The sequence below is a fragment of the Pelodiscus sinensis genome, chromosome 31 (assembly GCF_052426305.1).
Source record: "Pelodiscus sinensis isolate ZL-2025 chromosome 31, ASM5242630v1, whole genome shotgun sequence".
Classification (NCBI taxonomy): domain Eukaryota; kingdom Metazoa; phylum Chordata; order Testudines; family Trionychidae; genus Pelodiscus; species Pelodiscus sinensis.
This window is the reverse complement of record NC_143082.1, coordinates 3,546,971-3,566,104: the sequence shown is the minus strand read 5'-3', so window position 1 is coordinate 3,566,104 and position 19,134 is coordinate 3,546,971. Positions and strand designations below refer to the sequence as shown.

Genomic DNA, 19,134 nt, shown 5'->3' with positions numbered 1-19,134 from the left:
TGGTACGGTCCCGCATGCAGCCGAGCCCTGGGGGTTCCTAGTGGGGCGCATGGAGGCCGGGCGGACTCACCTGTGCTAGGCCAGCGGGTTTCAAACTTTTTTTTCCTCGTGACCCAGTGGAAGAAAATTGTGGGGGCTCCAGGGCGGGGCTGAGGATGGAGCTTTGGGGCATAGGAGGGGGCTCCGGCTTTGGGGGGGAGCCAGAGGGGCTTCCTTCGAGCGGCTCCCAGTCAGCGGGGGGGGGGGGGGGGGGGCTCAGGCAGCTTCCTGGCACCACAGACCATACTACGCCCAGCAGCAGGTCCCCAGCCAACGGGAGTGTGGAGCTAGTGCCTGGGGCAGGGGAGGGAGCCCTCTCCCCCCAGAAGCTGATGCTGGTGCTGGCCACTTCTGGGGCGCAGCACAATCTGCCCTGGTAGGACAGGCAGGGAGCTACCTTAGCGCCCCCTGCTGGCCACCTGATCCACATGCCGCAACGAGTCCTGGTGCCCAACATGCCACCACCCAGTGCTGGGTCACGCCCCGTCCTTTGAAAACCCCTAGGCTAGAGCATTGTACCATCGCAATACCCCCCGAGAGTGAATGAGTAGGAGAAAGGCGGCTGGGGTGTGTGGTTTCTCCGTGTCACAGTATGACAACCCCTAGCTCTTCAGCAGCAGGTCTCAAAGCACTTTCCAAAGGAAGTCAGTAGCATTATACCTATTTTAGAGACTGGGGAAACTGCGGTACAGAGCAGTGAAGGTGACTTGCCCAAGGCCTCCCAGGAGACCAGTGGCAAAGCTGGGTAAGGGAAACCTGCACGCTCACAAAACAGTCTATCCACTAGGCCACTCTGCCTCCCAGCCCAACACATAAATCCACCTCAAGGCAATATTTGTTTGTACTGCACCTTTGACCTGCGGAACCCACCGCCACATGATATGGGGCCCAAGATTTTATCAGAATGCAAAAAATGATATTTGTGTGGAGCTGGGTTCATTAGCGAGGCTAAAAACACAAATTCGTGTTATAGATTCAAGGCATAAATTGGTTTTGCAGACCGGGGTCAGGGTGGCATTGCCCCCGGAGTCAGATAGCCCATCATGGCCTACTGGGGGGGTACTTTGCACCCTGCCTCCACAACAGGTGGTGTTGATCTGTCATTTCCTAGGGGCCTGAATTCATTTGAGGCTTCATACCTTGAATCTGTGGAGATAAATCGTAATCTGGGGCCGCTGAGCAAAGCGGTATGCTAAACAAAACCAACAGGGGGCAGAGTTTGGTATATTTAAGGGGACCTCCCTTTTTTTTCCACAGGAAGAAAAAAAACCCACCCAGCCGCATGGAATACAAATGAAACACCTCTATTTATTTTTTTTACATTGTCTCCACAATTAACCCTCTCGGTGGAGCCCAATTCGATTTTAAAACACGATTCCGCCCTACAGATCCCAAACCTCCATCACTTAATCAAGGGTTCATTTAACGACAGTCCCATCTCCCCGGCAGTACAGCCGCTCCGCACGGGGTGTCCTGGGGAATCCGGCTCTGGCCTTAGGGGCTCTGGCCCCTAACAGGACTCGTCTCTTCAAAGGTGCCCGAAGCTGCTGCAAAGGGGTTTAAAAGCAACTGATTCCATGAAACCAGCGCAAGGCCACGGGCCCGCTTTGGCTTAAATCTGTTCCTAACTAGCCCCGCCCTGCGCAACGTCCAGACCCGCAGAAGCACCGAGATTTTCTCCTGGCGGCAACCTGCCCCGGGATAGGGACGAGCGTTTTGGATCGCTCATGAAAACAGCCCAGGCGTCTGGACAGTCACTCGGCCACCCCCTCCCCACGCCAGGGCATTCAACCCCTGGTTTGGCCATCAGCCCGCAGCAGCTTCGGCAGGCACATGGCTGGTGGGGGGGGGCGCTGCTGTGCATTGCAGGATCCCCCTCTATTCTGTTCCATCCTGTGGTGTCGCGTACGGGCCCAGAGCCACGCAGGGAAACAGCCTTCGCCATGGTCCTGCTGACTGTGCCCGGGATGGTGGGGCAGCTAACGTGCCCCTTGGGAGCTAGTCCTGCCGCACCCCCAACTCAGCACGGAGCAACCTCACTGCTGCTTGGGAAGCTGGCTAGCGGCGCCGGCCCAGAGCACACAGCTGGCCACGGTGCGCTCCAGACGTCTGGGTTCGGCTCGGCTGCTCCTTGGGCAGGATAGGGGCCAAAGTAGAAAGCGTGGCCCAGTTGGAAGGGATCAGCGCGTGGCCCGCGTGGCCGTGAGTGCCGCAGCCCCCGGGACTGACCAATTCAAACCCAGCTTCCACCCTGGCGCATCTGCCTGCCCGGAAGCACGGGTGGTTAACATCACCCCGCTGCTGCGAGTACACCAGCCCTGAACGGAACCAGGACACACCCGGCTTACGCCGCGTCTTTCGCACGGATTTCCCTACATCAGCGTGTCACCACTGGGACGCTGAGGCTACGTCTACACTACGGGGTTTTTGCGGACGAGGCTATGGAAACGGCGCGCTCGTTTGCATAGCTTGTGCGCTCATTTGCATATCTTCTTCCGATCCTGTAAACCTCATTTTTCGAGGCATAAGGGATCTTGCGCAGAAGAGGTTGGTTTTTCCGACAAATGGTCCCGTCTACACGGGGCTTTCTCACGGCAAAACCTCGTCCGCAAAAAGGATTGGATGAAGATATGCAAATGAGCATGCACAATATGCAAATGAGGGCACCATTTGCATCTCCTCTTCCGCAAAAAACCGGCAGCGTAGACGTAGCCTGAGGGCAGCCCAGGCCCCAGTGGACTAGGCTACGTGGAGACAGATGATTTTCTACCTACAAGCACCCAGCCTCAAGCAATCTGGGTTCGAGGCCCAGTTCTCCCACTAACCCTCAGCATCCTTGCTTCAAAGTTGCACCCCATATTCATAGAATCATAGAATAATAGGACTGGAAGGGACCTCGAGAGGTCATCGAGTCCAGCCCCCCGCCCTCAAGGCAGGACCAAGCTCCGTCTATTGCCTCAGTTTCCCTCCTCCTTGTACATACAGATACAACAGGAGGCCACGGGCCTGAGACCCAGCCACCACACTGAGCCCTTTTCCCTTTTAGCCGCAAGGTCCCTGTGCCCCTCGCGGGAGACCTGAGTTTCTGTCCCAGGGAAGCAGGGGCGGGGGTATCAAAAGAAGGCCACAAATTGCCGCCAGTGCTAGAGGCGGCGACAGTCCCTGGGTGCCCGGGAGGGCCCCCCAACGAGGTCCTAGCGCCACTCGACGATGGCAGAATGAGGCACCGTCCGGCTCTCGCACATGCTGATGCCGTTCCCACAGGATCATGGGGAATACGGACCCGGGGGGGGGGGGAGGAGGCACCTGGTCCAGTAGGGAGCAGACCTGGGCCAGTGGGGAAGCGGCCTGGAGGAGGGGGAGGGCACAGCCAGGCCTGACAAAGCAGCCACAGCCCTTCCTGCACCCCCAAATTAATGTCATGAACGTGTGCGGGGGGGCAGGCTTAGCCCCTCTCCCAGGGTGTTAGGACACGGGTGGGCGCTGCGGGATGAACGGGCCCTTTAAGGGCATTTGGGCTCAGCCTGCCGCAGGATCCCAACCCGCCCCCCCACCCGCGTCTGATTTATCACAGTGGTACCCCCGGTGCTGTGGGGACGCACCCCTCCGGGCGCCGCCTTCGGGGCAGAGCCGTCTCTCTGGGGGGCAGAGCGGCACCAGAAGGGTAAAGTCAATTTGGCTTCATTGAAAGTGCAGGTTGCTGCCGCGGGGGACGGGAGGGGGAACAATTCCACCCCAGAGCCCCCCCCCTCCTGTCTTGGCTGGGGGGGCGGGTCCCTAGGAGGGGCTGGGTCCTTCCGTGCCGTTCTCCTCCTGGTCAGCCTTGAGCCGAGACAGAGCCGCGTGGATCCGGAAGAGCGTGCGGGACTCCATGGAATAGTTCTTGTAGTTGTTCCTGCAGTGGGGAGGGGTCATCACGGGGCGGAAACAGCCACAAATACGCCCCCCCCCAGCTCCCCGCGGCCAGTCTTCATGCCACCCCCCGGGGCCCTCCGCCATTGCCACCAGTCAGCACCATCCCTGTGAGCAGGGGTGCCCCAGCCGCCCCGCAGAGCCCTACCCCCCAAATCAGCTACACAGCCAGCTGGCCATCCCTCCAGCCGTCAACTGTTCATAGACATGCCCCCAGCCCCATGGGGGTGGGAGTGACCCCCCCGACACAGCCCCCCAGTCCCATGGGGGTGGGAGTGACCCCCCCCAGACACAGCCCCCCAGCCCCATGGGGGTGGGAGTGACCCCCCCAGACACAGCCCCCCAGTCCCATGGGGGTGGGAGTGACCCCCCCGACACAGCCCCCCAGTCCCATGGGGGTGGGAGTGACCCCCCCAGACACAGCCCCCCAGTCCCATGGGGGTGGGAGTGACCCTCCCGACACAGATCCTTCAAGGCCACAGAGAACCTCCACCCAACCCCACCCGCCGCCATCTCCTCTCCCGCAGGATTATGGGAAACTCAGATGCCAGAAGGGAGCAGTTGGGTGGAGGATGGGGTGGAGGGGCCCACCGCAAGGGCAGGGCACTGTGGGGGGGGGGGCGGGAGGAGGGGGGCAAAGGGCCAGGCCTAGCCGCAGCTGACAGGCCCTACCTGGCTCGGCGCAGCAGCCCGACGGCCTCCTCGCTGCGGCCCTGCGCCATGTGCAGCAGGCTCAGCTCCAGCAGCGCGTTGGGCACCAGGTAGTGATCGCAGCGGATCCGCTTCTCGCTGCCGGCGGCAGGGACAGACAGACAGTCAGACAGACAGACAGACAGACAGCTGGCACCCCCCCCCCCGCCCAGCACTCCATGGCCACCAACCGCCCCGCGCAGCACCCAGGGACCTGGCACCTGGCGTGGGCCCAGACAGATCTGAAAAAGCACAGCGCCCCCCAGGGCCAGGCCCCCCAGCCCCTAGCAAGGGAACAATCCCCCAGGCCCTAGACGGGGGAACTAGGATGGCCAGATGGTTTCAACAAAAGTACTGGACACACTTGACACGACAACCCAATCTGCATTCCACCTGGTTGAGAAATCACCGGACAGCTCCATTGTCTTGGCTCTATTGTCTCCGCCCTATTGTCTTGGCTCTATTGTCTCCACCCTATTGTCTTGGCTCTATTGTCTCCACCCTATTGTCTCCGCTTGTTTCCAGGACAGGAGGCTCAAACGCTGGCCTGGGCGGTTCAAACCCAGACACCTGGCAACCCGAGGGGGAGCTCAACCCCAGCCCCAGGGCTCCCCGTCCCTTCCGGGGGTCCCCGCTTGTGGCCCCTGGGCTGGGGGGATCCTGTTGGGAGCGGCCATGGGGGGGTAGCCCCGGCCTGTGGGGGGAGCGACGGCCCCAGACGCTGGGCTCCCGGGGCGGGGGGGCCCACCTGCCCTGCACGGCGCTGAAGCAGGCCTCGGCCTCGGCCGGCCGCCGCAGGTGTTTCATGCAGAGCCCCCTCAGCAGCAGCAACAGGGCCTGGTCGTCCGCCTGGAACTCGCTGGCTGTGGGGAGTCGGGCGTCAGGGGGCCGGGCCCAGCTCCTCTGGGCATCCGCAGCGGGGGGGCGGGGGGGGCGCGGCAGGGAGAGCCCCCACCTCACACAGCCCCCCGCGTCCCATACACAGCCCCTCCCCCACGCCCTGTACACTGCCCCCAATGTGCCCCGTGCCCCATACACAGCTCCCTGATGTACCCCTCCCCCCACACCTTGTACACTGCCCCCAATGTGCCCCGTGCCCCATACACAGCTCCCTGATGTACCCCTCCCCCACACCTTGTACACTGCCCCCAATGTGCCCCGTGCCCCATACACAGCTCCCTGATGTACCCCTCCCCCCACACCCTGTACACTGCCCTCCATGTCCCCTCCCCCATGCCCCATACACAGCCCCCCATATACCCTCTCCCCATGCCCTGTATACAGCCCCCTCATGTGCCCCTCTCCCTGCGCCCCATAGACAGCCCTCCATGTCCCCTCCTCCATGCCCCATAGACAGCCCCCACCTCCATGCAGCTGCCCCCCTGTGTCTCCCCCACTCCCTATACCCCCCCTAGATGTGCCTTCTACCCCCCTCCGGCTCTGGGCAGAGACGGGGGGACTTGGTCTTTCCACTGGGACGCAGACCCAACAAACATGATGCAGCCACGTGGGGAAAACTGCTCTTGGCCCCCACCCCCCACCCCGGGGCCCTATTGGAACCAGGGCCCTGCCCCATTCCCCACCCCGAGCTGGCCAGCCCCTGCCCTAGGGCTGGACAGAAGCTGCCAACAGGCCTCATGCCTGTTACCTGGCGACTCCTGCAGCTTTTTCTCAGCCTGCGTCAGCGTCTCCAGCGTCCCCTCCAGCAGCTCCGGCTGCTTCCCCAGCACTGAGAAGCCGTTCCACATGTACATCATCTCCTGGGCAGGGACAGCGGGCGGGGAGGGGGGGGTCAGAGCAGCAGCTCAGGCTGCGCGTCGTGTGGGGCAGAGCTGGGCCCCCGGGACGGCCCCCACTCCCCCTTGCACAGACACAAAACTGTCCAAATCCCTCCCTGCACCCCCAACCCCACTTGCCCTGCCCTGGTTATCATGGCGAGCCCTCAGGGCCAGTGGGAAGTGGGGGAAACTGAGGCATTGAGCAGGACACACTCAGTCCAAGGTCAAGTGGCGAAGATGGGATTGAGCCGGCATTCCTGACTCCCAGGCCCCCTGTCTTTAACTGCTAGCCCACACTCCCCTCCCAGAGCTGGGGAGAGAACCCAGGAGTCCCGCCACCCCCAACCTCCCTGCTCTCACCACTAGCCCCCACTTCCCTCCCAGAGCTGGGGAGAAAACCCAGGAGCCCTGGCTCCCAGCCCCTCCCATCCCCCAGTGCAGTAGCTGCTGGGGGATGGTAACAGGTCTGAGCCGCTCCTTTTCCAAGCACCATCCAATACAACTTCCCCCCCCCCCACGCGCCCATCCCCCCTCACCAGGGCTGGCACCGGCAGCGGGACCGGATTGCTGCCCCTATAGCGCCGGGCTTTCCGGATGGCAAACTTCTCCGTGGGGGGAGACTTGCCTGCGATCTTCTGCTTAAAAGATGACACCTGCCTTGGGGGGGGAGACAGCTGGGCTGAGATCCATGGGGAGGGAGGCTGCGCTTGGGGCCCTGGACCCAGAGTCTCCACTTGCATGGAAGAGCCTGGTTCTAGCCAGCCCATTGGCCGGCAGCCTGAACCAATGGCTCAGATAGAACCTGTTTCCACCCCGGCTGTTCACTCTGGAACCTAATGACCACCCATCGGAATTGTCACTGCCCACGTGCGGCAGGTCCAGCTGTGACCAGAGCCAAAACCGGTTAGAGCTGGTATCACAGACGGCCTGGGCAGCCCCACCTCCCGTGCGGTGAACGATCCATTTGAGTGTAACGTGGCCCACGGCGTTGATCTGTCTGAAGCTGGCGCAGCATTTCCAGCAGAATTCCCCTCTCTAACCACTAGACCCCACACCCTTCCAAGAGCTGGGGGAGATCCCAGAAGTTCTGGCTCCCAAACCCCCTCTAATCGCTAGACTCCTCCCCCTGGAGTCCTGCCCACACCCACGTCCCTCTCATCGCTGTAGGCAGCCGCTGGCACCCCCCCACACACAGCCCAGCCAGGGGCAGCAGGACAGGCGGGGAAGACGTGGGGGGCAGGGAGCCAGCCATTTCCCTGGCTGGAGCAGGGACAGAGCAGCGTGGCCGGCTGAGGGGGAGCGGCCCCTCACTCCCGCCCCGCAGCCCCTGCCAGCCCAGCCCTGCGGCTCCCCCCCCAGTCCTGCCAGGGCCCCTCACTCCCAGGGCTCTCCCCCTCCCCCCGCTGGCGTGCCTCACTCCCAACCCGCAGCCCATCCCCCCAAACCCATCTCATGCTCCCCGTGCTGCGAAGCCCCCAGATCTCCAGGACTCCTGCCCCACCCCCGGCAGCTCCCCGGCCCTACCTGAACAGCTCCACCTCGCTCTCCCCGAAGGGCCGGGGCTCCTGGGGGGGCAGCATGCTGAGGAAGGCGGCTTTCATATACACGTACATGGCCTGCAGCGGGACACGGCCAGGCCCATCAGTCCCACCCGCGAGGCTGGGGCTTGAACCCCCAACGGACCGGGCCCAGAACCAGCCCGGCCCGCCTCGTCTGCTGTGGGTACGTGGGAAACCTCGGGAGCTCAGCAGGGGGCGCTCTCCCCCCCCAGTGCTGGCCACTAGGGGGCGCTGCCCGGCCTAGCGCCTCCCCAGTTAACCCCTTGGGCGCTGCCCCCCCACCGCCCCGTTCCCCCTCGGCCGCACCTTGGACCAGCGGTTCTCCTTGCTCAGCAGGTCGGCGTAGAAATAGGCCATTTTCCACACGCCCTTGTAGGCGAAGCACCACATCAGCTCCCAGTAGCACATGTGGTGGAACTGCTTCCAGGCCTGCTGGCTCGCGCAGCCGGCCTCGAACCTGCCGATGGCCTGCGCCGAGAGGCCCAGAGAGTCACGTGGGGCAGGGGCCTTCCCCCGAGGGGCACCGGCTCCCCCAGGGCCCTCCCCCCCCTGAGGGGCGCCACCTCCCCCAGGGCCCTCCCCCCCCTGAGGGGCGCCGCCTCCCCCAGGGCCTTCCCCCCCCTCCGAGGGGCACCGCCTCCCCCAGGGCCCTCCCCCCTCCGAGGGGCGCCGCCTCCCCCAGGGCCTTCCCCCCCCTCCGAGGGGCGCCGCCTCCCCCAGGGCCTTCCCCCCCCTCCGAGGGGCGCCGCCTCCCCCAGGGCCTTCCCCCCCCCGAGGGGCACCGCCTCCCCCAGGGCCTTCCCCCCCCGAGGGGCGCCGGCTCCCCCAGGGCCCTCCCCGCCCTGAGGGGCGCCGCCTCCCCCAGGGCCTTCCCCCCCCTCCGAGGGGTGCCGGCTCCCAGAGGGCCTTCCCCCACCAAGGGGTGCCGGCTCCCCCAGGGCCTTCCCCCCCCCGAGGGGCGCCGGCTCCCCCAGGGCCTTCCCCCCCCGAGGGGCACCACCTCCCCCAGGGCCTTCCCCCCCTCCGAGGGGCGCCGCCTCCCCCAGGGCCTTCCCCCCTCCGAGGGGCACCACCTCCCCCAGGGCCTTCCCCCCCTCCGAGGGGCGCCGGCTCCCCCAGGGCCCTCCCCTACCAAGGGGCGCCGGCTCCCCCAGGGACGGGGGCTCTCGGGACCTTCCCCCCAAGGGGTGCCGGCTCCCCCAGGGACGGGGGCTTGGGACCTTCCCCCCAAGGGGTGCCAGCTCCCTCAAGGCAGGGATGGGGGTCTGGGACCTCCCCCTGAGGGGCGCCACCTCCGCCAGGGCCTTCCCCCCCCCCGAGGGGCGCCGGTTCCCCCAGGGCAGGGACTGGCTGGCTCAGGACCCCCTGCCCCAGGGCCTGGCTCGTACCTCGCTGATGTTCCCTTTGATCTCCTCGATCCTGCCGGCAAAGAAGAGGAAGATGGCGCTCTGCAGAGAGGAGAAAGGGGCCGTCACGTTGGGGGGGCCGGGGTCACCCAGGAAGGGAGGCTGGGGAAGGGGGGCTCAGCCCAGGGAGGTCACACGCAGCCACAGCCACACGGCACAGGAAAGAGCAGGGCTGCAGGGCGGGAGTGAGGGGCACCGGGTGGGGATCGGGGACCCACAAGTTCTTTCCGCCCTCCCTAGTGTTAGCCAGGGCAGAGAAACCCACAGGGGGCCGGAGCGTGGGCACCTGGGGCAGCCCCCCAACCCTAGCACTCTGCAGAAGGAAAGGCCCCGCCAGCCGGCCCCTACCGTGGGGTAGCGAGAGAGGTAGGGTCTCAACAGGCTCTCGGCTTCCGTGAAATCGTCCTCCCCAATCCCTGTGAGGGCACAAGGAGGGGTCAGCTGGGGCAAAGCCCCCCCCCCCCCGGCTCCAGGAGCCATGAGGGAGCCCTGAATGGGAATGGGGGGGGGGGGGCAGCCCAGAGCCGGCGCCCCCTGGAGGGGACAGGCCCCGTGTCCCAGCCAGGCCCTACCCAGGAGGAAGGTGAGGAAGGTGTAGTAGCAGAGCAGCAGCATGGTGCACAGCAGGGCCCGCAGGTTCGGGGTGGTCGCTCCCTCGCGCAGCTGCTGCAGCCCGTACTCCTGGGCAGAGAGACACGGCAGGGGTGGGTACTGAGGCCAGCGGGCGCCGTCACCCCACAGAGCCCTGGAGCGCTGCCGGATGCGGCCACCTCTGGGGCAGCGCGGCCCATCACGGCCAACCACAACCACAGGCCAGGTGCCCTCTGGGGGCAGCTGCAGGCCAGCAAGAGTATGGGGGGGAGATGCTCACACCCCCACCCCACACCGCAGCCCCGAGAGCTGGGGTTGTGGGGCTCAGCGGTTCCCTCTGGCCGCCAGGGGCTGGGAATGGAGACAAGGCCCAGACCCCAGCGAGCCCCCCAGACCCACTCCCCTGGCGGGAACCCCCCAGAACTCCCCTTCCCAGCTGTGACTGGGGAACCCCCATGGCAGGGACCTGCAGACTGAGTGGGGCAGCCCCTCCCCCCAAGGAATGATGGGGGGCCCAGGCTGGGGATTACCTTGTCCCCCGAAAACCCAGCGAATTCCAGCAGCTTCAGGATCCGCGGCGGGAAGAGGGAGAGCGTCTGGGGGGACAGAGAAATGAACGGCCCCGTCCCTGCCCCCCCGCCAGTCCCCCGCCCGGGCCAAATCAGCACTGGCACCCCCAGAGGGGGAAGGCCCCAACCCCCCCCCCCCCCCCCCCCCGGCCCATTCCCCATCCATCCCTTGAGCAGTGACTCACCAGGTTAAAGGCACCGATGCCCAGCGCCACCCCGCCCTCCAAGTGCACATGGGCAGCACCTGCCCTACAGTGACTGGACTGGACGAAACTGCTCAGCTCCCTGGACAAGGAACAGAAGAGGAGAGAGCTAACCACTAGCCCCCACTGCCTGCCCAGAGCTGGGAGAGAACCCAGGCATCCTGGCTCTCAGCCCCCCTGCTCTAACCACTAGCCCCCACTGCCCGCCCAGAGCTGGGAGAGAACCCAGGCGTCCTGGCTCTCGGTCCCCTGCTCTAACCACTAGCCCCCACTGCCCGCCCAGAGCTGGGAGAGAACCCAGGCGTCCTGGCTCCCCGTCCCCGGTTCTCAGTCCCCCACACTGAGTACCCCAGAAGAACCACTGCATTTGCCACCTTCACACAAGAGCTGTTCGGAGGCTGAGGGCCCTGCCGGGACCCCCCTCCCCTACCGGAGGCAGCAGCCTGACCAGGGGCCCCTCCCCCAGCTTCCCCACCAGGGCATCCCTCACCTGTAGATCAAGTAGCTGCTCCGCACCTTGATCCCCCCCTTGATGAAATTCACCATGTTCTCATCCTGCGGGGAGGAGGGAAATGACCGTACTGCGGGGGAAGGGCCCCGCGCCCAGCGCTCAGATGCAGCCACCTCTGGGGTGGGGCGCAGGGGGTTATTTACACAGGGACCCCCAGCTGAGTGCTCAGATGCAGCCACCTCTGGGGTGGGGCGCGGGGGGTTGTTTACACAGGGACCCCCAGCCCAGCACTGAGATGCAGCCACCTCTGGGGTGGGGCGCGGGGGGTTGTTTACACAGGGACCCCCAGCCCAGCACTGAGATGCAGCCACCTCTGGGGTGGGGCGCGGGGGGTTGTTTACACAGGGACCCCCAGCCCAGCACTGAGATGCAGCCACCTCTGGGGTGGGGTGCGGGGGGTTGTTTACACAGGGACCCCCAGCCCAGCACTGAGATGCAGCCACCTCTGGGGTGGGGCGCGGGGGGTTGTTTACACAGGGACCCCCAGCCCAGCACTGAGATGCAGCCACCTCTGGGGTGGGGCACGGGGCAGCCACATAGCAACTTTGTCTCTAACGAGACAGGAAACGAAGGTGAGAACCTGGAATTGCTCCTGGGGAGGGGCCTGCAGCGCCCCCTAGTGGCGTGGTGGGACCAGCCCTGTCTGCCAGGGGAGAGCGCCCCCTGCTGGGCCCCCGCCCCGCAGCACCTGGGATTTAGTTGGGAACCCAGGCGTCCTGACCCCTGGCGCTTTGCCCACAGAGGGGGGGGGCTGTACCTGCAGGAAGGTCAGAGCCGCCCGCTGCAGGAGACACTCCGCGTAGCAAACCTCGGCGTGCAGCTCCTCTGTGAGAGAGAGACAGGGAGTGGAGGCGGGGCCACCCATCCCCAAGCCCCGCCCCCCACTCCAGCCCTCCCCCAGAGCTGGGGACAGAACCCAGGAGTCCTGGCTGCCAGGCCCTGCTCTCACCGACCCCCCGTCGGCCCTTACCCTCGGTGAACGAATCTGCCTTGCCGACCAAGCTGGAGAGGGAGCCGGCCACACTGGATTTCCTCCGAAACCTGGGGGTGAGGAGACAGTGGCTGGGGAGGGGCAGCTACATTGTCCCCCCCTCCCATCTTCCCCACCTGAGGGGGGGATGTTCTCCCACCAGGGAAGCTGTAATTGGAGGGGCTCCTCCCCCTTTGCCCCACGGCCACCCTGCTCAGCTCTGAAGTGCCCAGGGAATCTCCCCCTCAGCGGGGCTATGACACACAGCGGGCGGGTCCATCCCACCTGGCCAGGGCACCCACCCTTCCCTCCAGCCCCCATGGGAGCCCAGCTCTCAGGGCCTGGGGTCCCACTGCCCACACCCTGTCACTCCCCCAGCGCCAGCCAGCCCCCATGAGCCCCACCCCTTCCCCGGTTGCCCCCGCCCGCCCGACCTCTGGCAGATTTCCTGCGCCTCTTTCATGGTCTGCCCGGCTTGGATGATGTCCTCGTGCTCGAAGGTCATCATGGCCCGCATCTCCAGGATGGTGGCGTAGACCAGGGCGTGGTACATGCTCTCCTTGGCCCTGCGGGGATAGGGAGCTGGTGACAGGAGGAGCCCCCCCCCCACGACACTCACCCCCAGGAGCCCCACCCCACCAGGCTCTGGCTGCCTGGGCCGGGGGCGGGGCCAGGGTGAGCTCCCCCAACACACACACCCTGCAGATACCGGGAGGATCGGGGCCCTCGGGCAGCTCCGTCACCCACCTGGGCTGCAGCTTCTCCAGGCTCTCGCTGAACCGGTTGCAGAGGAAGGAATTCAGGGCCTCCATGCACTCGGCCAGGGCGGCCTCCAAGCCGGGTGGGGGGCTGCGGGGGGGAGCCCAGAAGGGCTGGTTAGAGACTCCAGCCATGGGCACCCCCTAGCCCCACCCCCACAGCCCTGCCCTGAGTTAATGCTGGGTGGAACTGGGGCAGATCTGGGCCCTTGTCCGCGGGCCTGGAGCCGGCTGGTAACCCCAGTTCCCCCCTCCCCCCCCGGTGCTCGGAGGCTGGCAGCAAGTCGCCCCTTCGCCATCTCTAGACAGACCAGGCTCCCATCCCCCATCACCTATTCCCCGCTTCAAGAAGTCAGAGGGAAGGGGTGCCCAGAACTTGGTTTGGCATCCCTGCCCATCCTGGCTAATAGCCACCAATGGACCAATCCTCCAGGAACCCATCTAGTCTTTTTTGAACCATGTTCTAGTCCTGGCCTTCACAAAATCCCTTGGCAAGGAGTTCCACAGGTTGTGGGAGGAAATACTGCCTTTTGGTTGCTTTCCAACTGGCCATTGACTATTGATTTAATTGATGTGACCTCTGGTTCCTGTGTTATGGGATGCAGTAAATAACACTGCTTTATTCGCTTTCGCCACCCCGATCATGATTTTACAGACCTTGGACTTATCCTCCCTTAGTCATCTTTTTCCACCTCACTGATCATTTTTTGTGCCCTTTTTTGGACCTTTCCCAATCCTGCTACACCTCCTTGGACAGGTGGGTGACCAGAACTGCAGGCCACATTTATACAGGGGCGTCCTGCTACCGGAGCCGGAGCCGGAGCCGGAAGGAAAGTCGCCTCTCTGCTCCTACTAGCCATTCCTGTTTACCATCCGGGATCGCATTGGCCATCCGGAGCCTAGTGTGACAGGGGGAGCTCGCGTTCGGCTGACTCTCTGCCGCGCCCCCATCTTTGTCTGAGCCCCCCCCTCCCCCCCCGCAGCCAGCAAGTCCAACTGAGGCTTCATCCCGAGACGTCACCCTCGGCCGGATTAACATGCGGTTTGCTTGTGCCCAGTTCGCCAGGCGATCCAGGCTGCACCACCACAGTGCGCGGCCCTCTTGGTGACGGATCACTCCCCGGTTCTTTGTGTCGCCCGCAGGCCATTGGGTGTTTTCTCCCAGGGTGCTGATAAAAAGGCCAGAAACTGCAGGGCCAAGAGGCAGCCCCGGCAGGACCCCCCCGGACAGACGCCTGCCCGCTGGCGATTAGCCCTCGCAGTGACGTGGAGTAGGATCCCCTTCCTGTGGGCCAGCTTGCACTGGCACTGGGCTAGTTTTTACATCAGAACGGCCACCCTGGGTCAGACCAACAATCCAGCCAGCCCAGTGTCCTGTCTGCCGACAGTGGCCAAGACCAGGTGCCCCAGAGGGGGGAACACAACAGGGAATCCTCACGTGATCCCTCCCCTGTCACCCATTTCCAGACAAACAGAGGCTGGGGACACCATTCCTACCCATCCTGGCTAATAGCGCTGATGGACCTAACCTCCAGGAACCTCTCCAGCTCTTTTTTGAACCCTGTTAAAGTCCTGACCTTCACCGCATCCTCTGGCGAGGAGTTCCACAGGTTGACTGTGCGCTGAGTGAAGAAAAACTTCCTTTGGTTTGTTTTAAACCCGCTGCCTATTTGCCTCTGGAACATCGTGCGGTACCAAGTGACGCACCACATCGACGAAGGTCACATCCCCATTGCCTCCATCAACCTAACGTGTAACCTCGTGGAAGAACACCGCACGTCTGGCAGGTGCTATTTGCCTTAACCCCTAGGGCTTGGCGTCAGTTGCTTTCCCTGTTTCTAATCCTTTCACAACAGCATCTCATCTTGGTGCACCAGGATCTTGCCTGTCCGGCTGGCAGGGCCGTAATAACCCAGCTCTCCCAGTTACCCTTTTCAGGGCCTGGCCCAGCTCGAGTGCCCGGGCCTAGGGAACGCTCCCATTGCTACACAGCCGGACTCCTGGGCCGGCTCTTTTCAGACTCTGGGGGGAACCTGGCCTGGCCCTGCTGCTGTGAAATTCGAACGTTCACAGCTGCTCTGTCACAGCCGGCGACTGGATTGTTGGAACAGACGATATTTCAGCAGCGCCTGACAGGACAGTGTGTTGTCCCCCCCAACCCCGCCCCAGCACAGAACAGACGTGTATTTATTAACAAGGCCTGTGGCAGGAAGATATCGTGCCTAGCACAGAAACAGATAAGGGCTGGTGAGGGGCAAAGATGGGGGAGCCCAGGGCTGAGATATTGCGGGGGGGGGGGTGAGAATCCGGATTGAGTGGCACAGGTAGAGCTGGGAGGGGGAGCCCTGGGTGGGTGGAGGAGCCTAGGGCTGTGGGGTGGAGTAAGGGGCACTGGCAGGGCTGGGGGGCTCAGGGCTGAGCTTGTAGGGGCTTTGGGGTGGAGTGAGGGGCACCAGCAGGGCTGAGGGGCTCAGGGCTGAGCTTGTAGGGGCTGTGGGGTGGAGTGAGGGGCACCAGCAGGGCTGGGGGGCTCAGGGCTGAGCTTGTAGGGGCTGTGGGGTGGGAGTGAGGGGCACCAGTAGGGCTGGGGGGGCTCAGGACTGGGCTGGCAGGGGTCAGGGGTCGGGAGTGAGGGGAGAAGTCCGGTGGGGGAGGGGAGATTACTCAGCAATTTTCTCTCCCTCTGCCCAGTACCAGTCTATCCCCCCCCCGGGCTGTGAGATGGACGGAGCCCCCCCCAGCTGCCAGCCCCCCCCCCGCCAAGGGCCAGGCCTCAGGCCCCGTGGCAGCCTTCGCGCTGTTTGCCAAGGGACGCAGCCCGGGAGCGCTGAGCAAACACGGGCTTGGCAGCGCATCCACCCTCACCCAACAGGGCTGGGCCCGAGGCCGGGCTGCCGCGCAGGGCAGGGCAGGGCAGGCGCTGGGCAGCGGTGCCAGGCCAGGCGGCTGGGCCCAGCCGGCATCCGGAGCAGGGACCCTGCATCCTCCCACGGCCCCAACCCCGGCCCACCCGCAGCACCTGGGGGAGCCCGGGCCCCCTGCCACCCGGGTCACTGTCCTGGTCCCCCTCGACCCTGCAGCCCCCCCGGGTCCCCCAAACACAGGGCACCCCAGAAACCTGGACATTGGGGCTGGACCAAAGTTCCAGGGGGAGCAGCCCAGAGCCCCCCCCCCATAACTGTCTGTAATCGCCCCCCAGCAACCGGCACCCACCACCTGCCCCTCCCCCTCCTGTGCCCCCAAGACCAGCCTGCTCCCCTCCCCCAACGCCCCCCGCGCTGGATCCAGCCACATCCCCCGCCCGCTGCCCCGGGGAGACGCAGGGGGCAGGACCCCCCGGACCGGCGGGAGCCCCCGGGGCAGGGGCAGGGGCGGGGACGCTGCATTGCAGATGCGTTTCCCGCGGGGGACGCGGAGCGCAAAGACCCAGCGGCCGGGAGAGGGGGGGGGACCCACCGACCCGCCCCCAGCCCGGTCCCCGGGGTCTCACCTGCCCGCGGCGGCCGCCAGGGCCATGTCGCTCCCGGCCCGGAGCAGGAAGCGGCTCTGGAGGAATGTGCGGCCGGGACCCGGCGGGGGCGGGGAAGGGAGGCGGCTCCGCCCTGCAGGTACCGGGGACTCACCTGGCCGCGCCCCCGGGCAGGGATCGGGGCCCTCGGGTACCGGGGACTCACCTGGCCGCGCCCCCGGGCAGGGATCGGGGCCCTCGGGTACCGGGGACTCACCTGGCCGCGCCCCCGGGCAGGGATCGGGGCCCTCGGGTACCGGGGACTCACCTGGCCGCGCCCCCGGGCAGGGATCGGGGCCCTTGGGTACCGGGGACTCACCTGGCCGCGCCCCCGGGCAGGGATCGGGGCCCTCGGGTACCGGGGACTCACCTGGCCGCGCCCCCGGGCAGGGATCGGGGCCCTCGGGTTCCAGGGACTCACCTGGATGTGTGACCAGGGCAGAGATCAGGCCCCTCCCCCCCCCAAGTACTGGAGACTCACCTGGCCATATGCCCCGTGTAGGGAGCAGGGCCCCAGGTACAAGGGACCCACCTGTCTAGGTGCCCTGGGCAGGATTGAAGCCAGGGCACTGGGCTGGGACTCTGGAGAGCTTGATTTGAGCCCCAGGTGCTCCACAGGTTCCCTGCTAGACCCTGGGCCAGTCCCTCCCAGCTCTGTGCCTCAGTTTGCCCTCCCGTCCTGTGTCTGTTGCGACAGCGCACTCCAGGGGGCAGGGAGAGTTCCCATTGGTGTCCATACAGGACCTGGCCCATGGGGGCCCTGATCCCAGGTGGGGCTCGTACAGGGCCCAGCCCCTGGAGGCTTAGTGCTACTCATCGTAACTATGTTCCCGTTCTGCCCGCGAGTGGGAAACGCTGGAAGGCTCCAGCCGTTCTCCCCCGCCCACAGAGGGACACAGCTGCCCTCGTGTCACTTTGCACAAATGTGGCCAAACCTGCTTTCTGGGCCCGCCCTGTAGCTGGGAGCCTGGCCCGCCCTCCGGCTCACTGCCTCCCAGCTGCACCAGATGACTCAGCCCCCAACCTCCACCCCAGAGCTGGCTGCATTTCCGCTCCAGGTGAGAGATCCCAGTACAAACAGCCGCCCACCCCCACCGACAGCTGTACCTTTGTGCCAGGTGAAGGGTCCCTGTCAAACAGCCCCCATGGTGCACCCCAGAGGTGGCTGCATTTCAGCACCAGCTGAGAGATCCCTGCATAAACAGCCCCACACCCAGCTGCAGTCCAGTAGCAATGGGAGCAATTCAGTCGCTACCGCGTGAGAAGCTCGGAGGGGCGAGCGCCGCTAGAGAAAACCCTGCTGGCCTGTCCCAAGGCCCCAGGCCGGGGAGCCCAGGCCTCCTTGCCGCTGGGTTTGTCCTTGTAGGAACCGTCTCCCAGGCCGCCCGGTGCCAGGCAGAGTGGAGCCAGCGAGCGATGCTGCCAGCAGCTCCTCAAAGCCGAGCCTGTCCCTGACCGGCCTCTGCACACAGCCCGGCAGGGCTGCTACTGCCTGGACCCAGAGCAGCCTCGGCGGGCAGGCAGGGCTGATTCCTGCAGGGGGCTCATTGCAGCTGTGGTGAGGTCGACCCCCGGTTGCTCTTCACCCAGGGGCATGAACAGCCTGAGGCAGGAGCTCGAGCGGTGCCTGCCGCCCTGTCTCACCCCCCACAGGGGGAGGGGGCTGTTGGGACTCCTGCCCGTTTATGGAAAAAGCAGGGCTGAGCCTTCCCTCGCTGCCCCTGCCCCCAAGGGCTGACAGTTTAAACACACACAGGCTGGGAGGGGAAACTGAGGCACAGTGGGCCTTAGGCCAGAACAGCCTTGGGGCTACCGTAATGCACCTAACAAACCTGCAGCACTCGCATGGCCTAGTACTGTCCACCTGCTCCGGGAGGCACAGGGACACGACCGAAATACACCGTAAAGCAGAAAGGGAGGCCTCCCCGCACACGCAGCCCTGTCCCGGCGGGGGAAAGCGTCACCCCAATGCCCAACTCCGCGGCAGGGCCTGTCCACACGGGGAGCACTTGGGGACAGCTCTTGCCTTGGTCTGGGACGGGAACAGACTAAACTTAGGGGGTGACAGACCCCCTAACTCCAAGGGGTCTGAGGCATCCTGGCCCTGACTCCTGTAGCCACATCACGTCTGGGCTGTATCCTGGAGAAGCAATAAACCCTCCCTGTTCTACTGTCTGGCAGAGTCTGTTCTGGCTGCTACAGGGGTGCAAGATCGGGGAGGTCCCCGACGCGCCATCACACTGGGTGACGCTGAACAGGAGCAAGGGCCCTGAATCCCTCCCCCCCCCCCACACCGGGTCAGCTCCGTCAGGATCACACCGCGCACAGGCTGGCTAGGGGCCCCACAAGCCTGCTGGGTGGAGGCCGGCACATAGCGGTTCCCTGGGCCACAGCAGCATCCAAGGGTGGTGGATTCCTGGGGACAGGCGCAAAGGAGCAGCCCTGCTCCACTTCAAAGTCCCAAGTCAAGGGGCATCGGACTGGGCAGCAAGTGGGCCGGCCCTGGGGCTGAGAGCAGGGCTGCGGGGCAGGAACCTGGCCAGCTCGCCCCTCCCCGTGGTGTTTTTAATCATCCACATGCAGTTATCCCACACCCTAAAACAGCCCCCCGGCCGCTCCCAGCTTCCCCAGCTGCGCTTT

The 19,134-nt window shown here is 65.2% G+C and overlaps 1 protein-coding gene across 1 annotated transcript; it reads right to left on the bottom strand.

The window, feature by feature from the left end:
* Positions 1-1,327: 1,327 nt before the first annotated feature.
* LOC142818961 (tetratricopeptide repeat protein 39A-like) lies at positions 1,328-17,524 on the bottom strand. The gene is made up of 18 exons (XM_075902375.2): positions 16,477-17,524; positions 12,976-13,077; positions 12,663-12,794; positions 12,229-12,299; positions 12,016-12,083; positions 11,238-11,302; positions 10,730-10,829; positions 10,506-10,571; positions 9,957-10,065; positions 9,733-9,800; positions 9,367-9,426; positions 8,285-8,446; positions 7,944-8,035; positions 6,956-7,076; positions 6,290-6,401; positions 5,390-5,504; positions 4,624-4,740; positions 1,328-3,934 (listed from the first exon to the last, which is right to left on the bottom strand). The coding sequence occupies exons 1-18, from the start codon at positions 16,500-16,502 to the stop codon at positions 3,817-3,819; spliced, it is 1,704 nt and encodes a 567-aa protein (XP_075758490.2). The 5' UTR covers positions 16,503-17,524; the 3' UTR covers positions 1,328-3,816.
* Between the last annotated feature and the right edge of the window lie 1,610 nt (positions 17,525-19,134).

Coding starts and splice junctions, on each gene's coding strand:
- LOC142818961 (XM_075902375.2), bottom strand. CDS start 16,502: ATGGCCCTGGCGGCCGCCGCGGGCAG. Junction 12,300..12,662: donor GCGCAGGAAATCTGCCAGAG/GTCGGGCGGGCG, acceptor CCTCACCCCCAG/GTTTCGGAGGAAATCCAGTG. Junction 12,084..12,228: donor GGCAGATTCGTTCACCGAGG/GTAAGGGCCGAC, acceptor TCTCTCTCACAG/AGGAGCTGCACGCCGAGGTT.